This window comes from Nicotiana sylvestris, chromosome 3 (genome assembly GCF_000393655.2).
Source record: "Nicotiana sylvestris chromosome 3, ASM39365v2, whole genome shotgun sequence".
Classification (NCBI taxonomy): domain Eukaryota; kingdom Viridiplantae; phylum Streptophyta; class Magnoliopsida; order Solanales; family Solanaceae; genus Nicotiana; species Nicotiana sylvestris.
Genome location: NC_091059.1, coordinates 108,877,426 through 108,890,041, shown reverse-complemented (window position 1 = coordinate 108,890,041; position 12,616 = coordinate 108,877,426). Strand labels below are relative to the sequence as shown.

The 12,616-nt window shown below is 33.8% G+C and overlaps 1 protein-coding gene across 1 annotated transcript; it reads right to left on the bottom strand.

The window, feature by feature from the left end:
- Window positions 1-1,625: 1,625 nt before the first annotated feature.
- On the bottom strand, window positions 1,626-7,478 carry LOC104234818 (uncharacterized). The gene is made up of 7 exons (XM_009788453.2): window positions 7,230-7,478; window positions 7,023-7,128; window positions 5,732-6,694; window positions 5,428-5,490; window positions 5,127-5,347; window positions 4,489-4,601; window positions 1,626-2,036 (listed from the first exon to the last, which is right to left on the bottom strand). Exons 1-7 carry the CDS (start codon window positions 7,287-7,289, stop codon window positions 1,925-1,927), a joined length of 1,638 nt encoding a protein of 545 aa, XP_009786755.1. The 5' UTR covers window positions 7,290-7,478; the 3' UTR covers window positions 1,626-1,924.
- Window positions 7,479-12,616: the final 5,138 nt, after the last annotated feature.

Genomic DNA, 12,616 nt, shown 5'->3' with positions numbered 1-12,616 from the left:
CCGAATATACTCGTACCTTGCCTGTTAGCCTCGGAACTAATCATCATAAAATAGTCCGGATCAGGTGCGGGAGAATATCTCATAATTACAAATGAGAAAGGAATCAATTAATCCCAGATTATATGGGATTTACCATCATTACACCATCAGTTACAAATCAATTATGTAACGTACAATAAATGCAATAAATGATTGTAACAGTCAGAACAAGGCAATCAATTACGAGATTGACTCAACCACAAGATTGACTCAACAGGTATGTGATTGACTCAACAAGCACGAGATTGATTCATCAGTTACGGAATTAACTCATCAGTTACGGAATTAACTCATCAGTTACGGAATTCTAGCATTTACACAACTGATACAAGTCTTCCAAAAGTAACAGATGGATTGAGTAAATGCTCATAATGAACCCATAATTCAAGGGAGAATAGTTACTTAGATTTAGCCTATAAATAAACATGCTTTTACCATCATAAGGGGAATCTAATTTTCTTATCTACGATTCTATACATTGTAAATCATAGCATCTTACTCCCAAGTTAGCCATAGTTCGGCCCTTCAAGCTCTGTTCGGCTCACCATCCTATCAAGGATCATTCAATAAGAATTATTTCTTCTCTGCTTTATTTTTATTATATTATCTGTCATTGAATTTATTTTTTACTCCTCTATCAAGTTGTATTAACGAAAATTAGATCTTTTGGATTGAATCGGTTGCTTGTGGCCTGTCATCTAAAATTATTGCTTTGACCTTGAAAACTATTTTTTGGGTTAAACTCCACTATGCTCGGGGTCCGAGGAAGAGCCGGACCACAAGGGCCTAATATACGCAATCTTACCCTACATTTCTGCAAGATGATGTTTTTACGGCTCGAACCCGTGAATCCGTGACCTCCCGCGATATCGCTCTATGGTTAAGATTTCAGATAATCCATCAACACAACTGATGTCAAGTAAAATTACAGCCAATTGGCTGTATTTTAGCAGAATGGTCACCCAAATAATCTTGCTGTGTATTTATCTGACACGATGGGATTTTCAAGTAAAGCTGCTTTATTGTAGAGGTTCTGACGTTTAATGTAACAGGCTTGAGCGAAATCAAAGAAATGAAGTATACAGTGCCCTCTTTATTTAATAAAAGGATCATGATACTCGTCCAAAATGCACTTGGGTCAAGGTGGGGTGAGTCAACGTAGGTTAAATAGCTGGTCATAACTCAACCTTCATAACTATTGATTATTTGAGGTGTGTAAATTTTACGCTGTTAGAGGCGTGCAGATAGAAGACAAGCAATACATAAAACCAATTTATGCATATAACTTCTTTTTATTATTTTGCACGTAGGGTTGGACTACTGAGCATAATAATGTTCCATATTTAGAGTGAAAGAGTTGAAACATAACATCGCCTTGGTTTTTTGGGTCTAAATTAAAATAATATCAGACATTAGGCGAGTCTCCTTAGAGATTGTCCACTATTCCTTCATTTGATAATTGTAGCAAGATACTCTGCTCACGTTTAATCTTTACTAGGATACCAATTTTAAGTGCTTAACTATGTTATCGAACCATTCACATTACATACTGATTTAGACATACCGTAATGTGCACAATGCACTAGTTAAAACTCCAATAAACTTGTATATTAACACAAAATCTGCATAATCCATCAATGTTGACATAAATATAGCAACTAGAATCCAAATATATAACAGAAATCAACTATAGTGTGAATATGGCCTTTGTTAAAGCAGATTCTGCTTGAAGGTTACCAAAGTGAACTATAAATAAGCTAAAAGCTAACAGCATAAATTACCACAACATTGCATATTGAATACTTAAAGTAGAAATGAATCGGGAGAGTCAAAAGTACAGTATAATTGACTCCAGTATTACACGAAGAAATTGAAAATAAAATTGTCAGCAACAAGGTAGGTTTTCCATTGAAGATAGAAAGTTGCATGTTGAATAAATGGAAGCAGCAGCTGCCCTGACTGCTAAATCCCTTTCTGAGCTCTCGGCTTTCTCTAATCTGAGTAGTGAATGTACAATGTGAATAACATAAGCTTCATCACGTGCATGATATGCAATGGACAGTCAAGGTTCGAGCGAAGAAAAAATGATAAACTTTATGCTAAGGAAATGCACAATGGAAAGAAAGATAGATTTGAGACAAGCATATGGATATGTTCAGGCCAATGAATATCTAACTTCATTTTGATGTTCTCGTAAGCATTGCCAACTGAAACACTTGTCAGCATAGCCTTAATAATTACAGGCATGTATAAAGCCTTCAGCAGTGTGCTCAAATATGGACGGTTTAAGTTCTACTTGTTACATTAAGTTTTTCTTTCTCCTCAATTTCAGTCGTGCAAAATGTTTCGAACTCCTTTTTTAAATTGTATCATGAAAATGGGGTTGATGTTGTTGGCTAAAAAAGGGAGAGAGAGGAGAGCCTTAGGGTATGCTCACTTCTGCGGTCTAAGAAAGGTTGCTTGCTTAGTCAAGATAGGTCTATCCCTTGATTGGTAAAGTACTCTTGTATGATCTCAACTCTAGATTGGATTTGATTTGGGCATGAGACTTTACCAGATATCCATACTATATTAAAAGCACGAAGGCCCTTATCGAAATATTGTTCGCTTTTTAAAAAAAAATCAATTTTATACTAAACAAAATACTCATGTAATTATTTTTCTAATATTTGACACTTCAAAACCGACAACTACTAAATTGTTGGTGTTAATGTTTTTCCTTATTTAAACTATGCAATATACCATATCTATAAATGAAATACCAGCAAATCAAAGTAGGAACCTTAGCGTGTACTTAAAACTCTTTTTAGGTTTAGGAGTTTTATTTTTGTTATAGAATTGTTGCCGAATAATTCTTCATAATTTTATTGTTTTAGTAAAAAAAAAAGGAAATAAAATTAATTGAAAGAAGAATAAATAGGAAGCAATTAGAAGTTTAGAACTCCTTATTCTTTAATTTGTTTTAAAAATAGTTCTCTTTGTGTGAATATTTCAAAACGTATTCACTATCCACTTTACAACACAAAATGATAAATCTTTAACTGAGTGATTTATGCAATTTCTAAAAAAATTAAGAACACTCAGATTAATTTATGCACAAAAATTCAAATGAAAAGATCTAATGATAGAGCATAAGTTAAAATGAATACATTGAAATTTACCAATAATCATTTGGTTACTAATTTTAAGTCCAAAACTATTGAAGTCTCCTATACATCCTAAACCAAACCTAGAAACATATTAGGACAAGTAAAAAATTATTTATAAATAAGTTTACAAAAGACAAGACTATATTTTGAAAATAATTAAAATTGTTGTAATAATAACTGTAGTATATTTTAAATTTTTTGTTGAACTTGTACAAATTAAAGAACAAAATTAGATTAAAGAAGCATAGATAAGATACTGAAATTCATATATCAAAATTAATAGTAATAAATAATATGTATTTCTTTATGAGAAATTCAAGGATGAAATAGTAAAAAAAATAAAATGTATTATAAATAAGTTATCGTTTTTTTTTTCTTTTCTTGCTTTCAGTCCGACATATGATAGCCTCACTATTTTTTTTAAAGTTAAATTATTTATCCAAAAATATCAACTGTAGTCATTTTTAAACTTTATAATTTCAAGTTCAAAACTATTTAGGTCTCCTAACATCGTAAACCAAACCTATAAATATATTAGGACAAGTAAAAAAATTATCTATAAATAAGTTTATAAATGGCATGACTATATTTTGAAAATAATTTAATTATAGTCATAATAAAATATAATGTACTTTAAACTTTTTGTTGAACTTATACATATTAAGACAAATCCAATTAGATAAGTCAAGCATAGATAAGATACTGCAATTTATATATCGAAGTTAATAGTAATAATTTGTATGTATTTCTTTATAAGAACTTTAAAGATGGAATAGTAGAAAAAAAATATATTATAAATACGTTGACATTTTTTGCTTTTCTTGCGTTCCGTCCAACAAATGACAATGCTTCGTTACATTTTTCTATATTAAGTTATTTATTGTAAAATATTAACTCACCCGTAATTTCTTTTAGACTTTACATTGTCATTATCAATTTCTTTGGGAGCTATAGGGTCAATCTTTTCATTCCCAAATCTTTTGTGTTTTCTTTTTAGTACTAGGTCACTGAAATAATAATAATTTTCATAAGTAATTCTCACATAAGTCGTCATAAATTACAAAAAAGCATCTACAATGCGTGATTGACGTGATTTTTTGAATACGAGTAATACTTATGTGATTTCTTTTGAAAACTATATATATACTGGTATGGGTACACGCGCAAAGCGTGTACCATAAGACTAGTTAGTTTAAAATGTCAAAAGACTTGCAAGTTGAAAGCAAGGGCCACATGAACTCCGCCGCTTCAACCCCAAAAAGGACAGCACATATAAGGGTGCTTCTGTCTGAACACTTACCTGCAGTCATTTTGTAACATCCACATCTGATGCAAACTATATGGTACGCCATATTTCTGAAGACCATGTTCACATTGCAGCTGCATTTGCCTTACTTGGTTCAGCGAACTTTCCTAAAATTCAAGTGCAACAGACAGTCAATAAATATCTCATTGTGGACGATAGGAGAAAAGGAGAAATAAGGTAAAGAAGCGTGACACAATTAAAAGGAGACAAACATATACAGACAGGTGAGATATCTAGAGTATGCATATTTGCATTTTCTTCAATAAGCAAATCATCCTTATCCATATCATGATGAAACTGAGAAGATTTCCCAAACAAAATGTTTCGTTATACCTTCCAATATATTTAAATAGTGAATTTATACTTGGCTAAAAAATAGAATTACATAAACATGCTTATATTTAAACAAACTCGACGGGATATTGTATAACATGAAGCAACCATCATTGGTGCTCTAATTTAGTTTTTGTAAATTACATCAAGCATTGTAATTCAAACAGAATTTCCTCAGACTTAAACAGGCTTTCTGCAAAAGGCAAAGCACAGAATGAAGAGTTGCTTCTTTGAATGAACTTTCAACATTTATTTCTCAAACATTGTACAATTGATATTAAAGATTTTAGTAGACTCACCAGTTGCTTTTCTTCTTCAGAAAGAGCTCTATCCATCTGGTCAAACAATGCAGTCCATCTAGCACGATGTGCATGAGCAATAGAATTGTCAAAGTGACCAACAGAAGAATTTTGTGAACCGTAGGAACTGTTCTCTTGATTAGATGAGAATTCTTTGGACAATAAGCTAGGGAATTCTGTATGAATTACAGCCCGGACTCTCTTTTTACTACGCCGCAATGCTGCAAATATAGAATGGAGTGCGTTACAATTTTGATCCAAGCCAAATACCCTGCAAGTACCTTAGAGAACTTTTCTATACCTGCAAGACGTCCTTTTATGTCTTGATGAAGCAATTCCAACCATTGTGAAGCTACATTAGCAGCTGAATTACACAAGAAATTCTATATCAGCATGTTACTATTGGTAAAACAAGATTTATATGACAAATGGGCCATTACTTGAAGCTTTACCACTTGTACGCCTAGATTTCCAAGTGTCTGTTAATCACAAATGCTAAAGCCTCATCTCAGAAGTTTTCAGCAGCATGTTTAACTCGTCATATTAAGCACATTGTGTATTCCAAGAGAAGAGAACAAAATAAGAGAAGGGAAACAAAAACAAACCTTTAACAGAAAGTGAAGTAACACTTGCTAAGTTTGCTGATTCCTCATTAGATAATGAGCTCGTATTATCTGAAGCAATGGTTGTGGTTGATGACAACTTCAGCGCAAGTGCATCATCCTCAGTGTCAATGTTATGGTTTGGATGATAAACCATCTTTCCAGTAACCCTGGTGTCAACCATGCATGAACCTCCATCTCCTCCTATAAACCCTGAGTTCAAAGAGATTGATTTATTCAGTGATGTCAGGTAACCACTTGTACACCTGCTTCCTGGCAGATCTTTATGAGCAAGGTTGCATTTACTTGCTCCCGGACCAATTATATTTTCCTGGTCTTTCTTTCTTTCACTAAGGTCTTTCGATCCACCCTTCATTTGGGCATTTTCATGCTTTTCGGACCTTACGAGGGCTTCTATAATGGAATGAACTTGCTTACTGTTTCTGACATGGTTTATGATCCCTGGGTTTAACCCGTTGAGCAGCCCACTAGGTGCAGCAATCTTTGCAAACCTGTTAACTCGTTCTTTCTTCGCAAGCTCCATCTTTTTCTTCATCCCATCATTTTTACTTTTCCTCCCCTGCAGCTTTGGCATTGGCGCACCTCCATGAGTATGTGAAAGAAAACCATTTTGTTTCATCTCATTCCAGAGTCTCATCGACTCATTCTCGTCCAATGGACCAACAGAACTTGCACACTCAAAATCGTCCTTTGATTTCAAGGACGAATTCTTACACGGATACAAGGGTTCATGATTAATAGTGCTAGAAACATCTTCTGCATTCAGATCCAAAGCAAACCCTTTTGACTTCATAGAGTCACCCTCGTGACCATTGTCTTTATTGCCCAGATAGGGCAGTTTGTCTGTCTCGTCAACAGGTGATGCATTGGCATTGCCAGAAGCAGCAATATTTGCATTCAGATCAAGCAATCTAAGTGCAGGGTCTGTACCCATTTCAGTTTTCTCTGGTGGAGCAAGATAAAATATTATGAAGTAACCTTCACAAGATTTGGATCTTTAAATTCAAGGAACACAAAGTTCAAATTTTGAACAAAACAGCAAAATATTTCTCAGAGATACAGAACTTAAAGGTCAGTAAACATAGACACTGCACTAGAAAATCATAAAGACTTCATCTTGACTAACCAATTCACTATATATTTGTCGAACTACAAATACAAATTGCTTAAAGTTTTCAACTTTCAGTTCCCACTATTAAATCCTTCAGAATATCAAGATTCCTATGTGCAAAATTCAAAAATTAAAGTTCCTAAATTTCAAAAAAGACTATACCTTCTCTACTCAGAACAGATTCAAGATCCCTCATTTTCACTCTTTTGTGACAAAGTTCTGATCTTTCTTCAACTTGAACGCGGCCCCTCTTCTCCCCTACCATGACCTGAAACATTTAAAGAAGAAGAAAACAAATTAACAAACACCCAATAAAGAAAGGCCAGAAATAAGTTAAGTATTAACATCCAATAGGGCAAAATCCCTAACCTTTGTCCCAGATCCAGTTACCCCAATAGACTGATCAGAAATTCCACATTCCTCTTCCATAATTCCCAATTTAATACCAAGATTTTGCCCCCTCAGGACACTTTTCAACGACTCCAGAAAAATTCAAATTCAAGACTGTAAATTGAATGCTTAAATTTGCAACGACGAGGGTATTACCAAATGATTTATTAGAAAAGGGTGGTGGTGGTGGTGGGGGGGGGGTCTTGATATTTTGAAATTGGTTGAATTAGGGTTTCAAAAGAAGTGAGAGAAGTGGGTTTTAAGGGGTGGGGGAAATGACCAATTGGGTTTGGAGGGATGAGGATTTGAATTTGCAGAAGAGCGCGCCGTTAAGTAGCGTTACTTCACCGGTAAATCTACAGAATACATAAAGAGGAGGCACATGTAATTCTGTGAACAAATCAATTTTATACGTAGAATTTTTTGGTTTCTTTTCTTTTCGGGTTTCAAATTCAAATGAAGTGAGTGGTTGGAGGGACCAAATCCAGATGCGGAATATTGCGCGCTGGACAATAGGAGGGTAATTTAGTACTTTTATCCTCGTACAGGCTCGGTTTTGAATTCCAATTCATTTCCCATTTTCAGTACTACTGAGTATAGTTTTCCCTTCTCTCTCTTTTTTTTTTTTTTTTTTTCATATCATGGTGTTCTGCTTTTTGTTCAACTCAAGTAATGGTCCTAATAGCCTGTTGGCTAAGCTTTTTTTGCCCCAAACTTATTTTTTTCTCAAAGTTAAGGTGTTTGGTCAAATTTTTAAAAGGAAAAAAGTATTTTTGAATAGAAGTAGAAGTAGTTTTTGAAAAGGAGAAAAGTAGTTTTCCCCAAAAGTATTTTTTTGAAAAGCATTTTTGAAAAAAGATACTTAAAAGCATTTCGTAAAAGTTTGGCATTAATTATTGCTTAAAAGTATTTTCAAACTAATTAGCCAAATACAATCTGTTTCTCACCAAGAATATTTTTCGAAATAAACCGATTTTATATGCTCGACCAAACTAGCTATAAGTTAGGTTAGTGTTCATGGTAAAAGCTTACTTTTCGAACTTGCATTTGACAACCATGAACAATTAACATACTTTTTAGCACTAAATCTTTTTTTTTCTTGTTCTTTTATTAAAATCCTTTTTTTTCTGTTTCCTAATTCTCAATCATTTTTCATTTTAATGGCCAGAACTTGTTAAATGCTGGCTGACCCTCCCGATCTCTATTTTTATCACGACTTGCCGTGTACGATGAGATCTTTATTTTTCGGTGAACTAAGTTTTTGATGGGTTTTATATAATACTTGTTTGATATTACCGGAGAACGAAACTTCAATGAAAATCCTTGCTCCGACGAAACTCCTTTTTGGTTGACCGTTTTGACTGTTCGTAAGTTCTTCACTGAGTCTTGCTCGTTGCTCCCTCTAGTTGTAGCTCTATTTCTGTTATTAAACATCTCTGTTTTTATTTCTAGGCTAATTTTGTGTTATGTTGGAATATTTGTTTCGGCATTTCATCGTTGAAGCGATGTCCGTCCTTTTGCTTGCGAGAAGAGGTTTAGAAGACGAAGGATACTATTATATATATATATATATATATATTAAAGGAATAAAGTTACCATATATAATTTGCATTGTGGTTAAGCCAAGTGGCAAGCTAATAAATGCCAATAGTATATGATAACTTTATTCTATATTTGACTATGTTAGTCAATATATATATATTGAAAAACTAAATTTGAATTAAAGGATAATTTTGAATGTATAGATAAAGTTTTTAAATTTGAATTAAATACAAAAGAAATTTATCTTTTATTATCATGTTATCATACTTAATTCGGTTAATGTTCATATGCAATCATGTTTGGAACTTTTGTTATCTTTTTTAATTATTTAAATATTATCTTGCCTCTGGCGAAAAAGAAAAAAACTATTCCATATAACTATAAAACTCTTTCACATTTAAAACCCTGCAATTATAGTTCTTTAAAACACTATAACTAGATAACAAAAAGGAGTTTAAAAATCGAATAAAAGTTTACTTACATATATGTAGACAATAAATTGCGTCGACAAAATAAAATCAAGACCGAAAATATCGAAACAATCGTAGTATTTTTATTTCGAATATCTGAGTGTCACAATCTCTATGAATCCTCTGATTCTTCTTTTCAAAAGTAAATAAATTCAAGGGTCTTTGAGTTTGATCTTGAATCTATGTTTGTTGCCACGAACGATGATCTTGTTCTTGAGCTTGACCTTGATTGCTTGAACTTGACCTTGATTTGTTCTTCGTTCCTGAGCTTGAACTTGAACTTGATTGCTTGAAGCTTGAAACTTGTAGAGAAATTTGTGGCGTTTGATCCACGAGCTCTCTCTTGCTTCTTGTTATAGCTTCTAGTGTCTTCTCTAAGTTATGAAGACCCTTAATTATAGTTGTGGAAAGTGCATGTAATATACTCATCCGGTAATTTATGTCACGTCAGTACTTAGGGTAATATTTATTACATTTTAAAATAGTTTAAGAGGGTAATAGAACTCCCATAAAGGTAAAGTGTGTCGCTAGAACTTTGGGTAAAGTTCAAAGGGGTACTATGTATTTTCCCAAAAAATAACTTTTTAACATGTCAAAACTTACCCCAAAATTCATGCACTAATACTTCAACTTCAAATTAACCTTTACCCAAATCAATTTTTTTAAATAATATTTGAAAATTTATGTTCAAACAGGTCCTGAGTAAGGCAGCAGCAAATGAGAAGAGCAATGAGAAAGTGATTTATCTCTAATAAAATAATGCATTAGATCAATTTCGAGAGGAAGTTTTGACATAACATTTCATGCCTACCGGATCTAAAATTTAAATTTTATGAGTTCAATCTTTAGCATTGAATTAATTTTATTTTTAAAATTTTGGGTTTAAACCTGCTATTTGTTGTAATTTTGATAAAATTTTACATATAGATATATTTCGCATAAAAAATACTAAATTTACATAAACCCGATATTAATATGCTGCATCTGCCTCTACTTATCCACCTTAGCATACAAATTGGGCTAGGTATCTAAGCAGAGGCAGAGCCAAGATTTCAACGTTATGAATTCTGAATTTTTCGGCTGAACTCATAGGTCAACGTGTGCCTCTGCACCTGAGAACACCGTTCAAGAACTTTGGACTTTGATAATGTTGTCGCGTGGCATTCATTTGGGCTTCTAGGAAGATGAAATCTTGGGCCTAATGAATTGGGTTCATCACTTTAGCCCAATTAAGTGGACTAGCCGAATTGATTGAGATTTATTTATTTAATCCATATATATTGAACTTATATAATTAATCCAATTATATTAGTCCATAATATTTATTTGGACTAATATATCTAAGAATAGTCTAAATTATTTTATTGAATTTAAATTCAATAAATTTTGTATGACTACAGATACCCCTACTTCAAAACTTGTCGAGACATAAAATTATTGAAACCCCAAGACTAGTTTTGAAGTACTAGTCAAATTAGCCCCCACGTCCAATAGAAATATTCCTGTGACTCATTTGTAGTGTATAGATCTTACCACTTGAAATAATTTATATGTGAAGCCTTAAAGACAATTCATATTCGATGGGAATAAAGATGAGCCATCTGGGACTAAGCATTTAAATTCACTCCTATAAAGGATCTCCACTTTTGCTTGATAAGAAAATCACTCTTTCCCATAATAAAGATTGAGCTTGAACTGAAATGTTGCGTCTTACTATTTTACGTGGCACTTCTGTATTTAATCAAGTTGGTTGGTAATTACATAGTCTCCAACTTTAACATGGGCAAAGGTTGACATAGAAAACTAGGACAATGTCACGCCACTAGTACCCCAATCCCTTTAGGAGATGATCATGTTACCAAGTCCTTGTCAGTAACCAATTCTGTTGCTGCCTTTTTACAGATCCCACATCGAAAGCACCATTTTAGCATCCTCTTCCAAAGTTCTATATAAATTCATGTGCTCGTATTTGTTAAGCATCAATTCGCAGTTTTCGCAAGTCACTTGAGTCTAGTTTTATGGACTCGGAAGCATCAACGCAAAAGTAATTTCTTTTTCTTTTCTTGTGTTTTTCTTTCTTTGTTGTCTTTTCACACCCTAAGACCACCTTCTTCATGCGTGGATCATCTTGTTGAACAAGAACATATTTTTCTTTGTTGTCTTTTTTCTTTTTTTGTAGGTCAAACGAGAAAAATATGTTCTTGTTCAACAAGATGATCCACGCATGAAGAAGGTGGTCTTAGGGTGTGAGGGGATGGATACTCATCCCTGCCCAAATATCGGAGAGATTACTCTCAATGGCCCGACTATCGAAGAGATTACTCTCAATATGGATCGACTATCGGAGAGATTACTCTCAATGTGGCTCGACTATCAGAGAGATTACTCTCAATGTGGCCCGACTATCGGAGAGATTACTCTCAAAATGACCCGATTATCGGAGAGATTACTCTCAAAATGACCCGACTATCAGAGAGATTACTCTCAAGGCGTCCTGACTATCAGAGAGGTTACTCTCAAAATGACTCGACTATTGAAGAGATTACTCTCAAGGCGGCCCGACTATCGGAGAGATTACTCTCAATGTGGCCCGACTACCGCAGAGGCCAACTTAAGGTGCAAAGGGACTTATATGTCTATGTTAATATTGGTAAATTATAGTTCCTTTTAAGGACAAACCCACGAAGAGGCAACCTTAAGGTGCAAAGGGACTTATATGTCCACCTTAAGATTGGAAAGATATAAAGCTTCAACTCGAAGACTTCATGAACTTGATTATGTCAACTTGAACACTTGGAAAACTTTGAAGATTCGGCGGACTTTGCAGACTTCAACTTGAAGACCGACAAATTTGAAGATTCGGCGGACTTTGATGTTTCAATCTGAAAAATTTGAGGGCTCAAATACTTCCACTTGAAGACCGACGAGTTTGAGGACCTCAACTTGAGGACTTCAACTTGGAGACCTGGAGGGCTTAGATATCTCAACTTGAAGGGTGGCGAACGTAAAGACTTCAACTTGAAGACCGGCGAACTTGAAGATTTCAACTTGGAGACTTCGAGGGCTCAAATGTTTCAGCTTTTCTTTTGCTTTTCATTGTCCGACTTTTATCTTAGTTGCATAATTTTCAGTTTTAAGCGCTTGAAACAAAAAAATTCATATTTTGTCGTGGGAGAGTACAAATAATGAACCATTTGATTTCTCAAAAATTAGACTTCAATATCTAAAATATATCCAAAATTTAGAATCAAACACCTTCAGAATCGCCCCAGATAATATTTTGAAACCAACTTTAGATTCCACCACGTCAAAAATTTCAGATTTGTGCAGTCTCACAAAAAAATCGTATCTTAG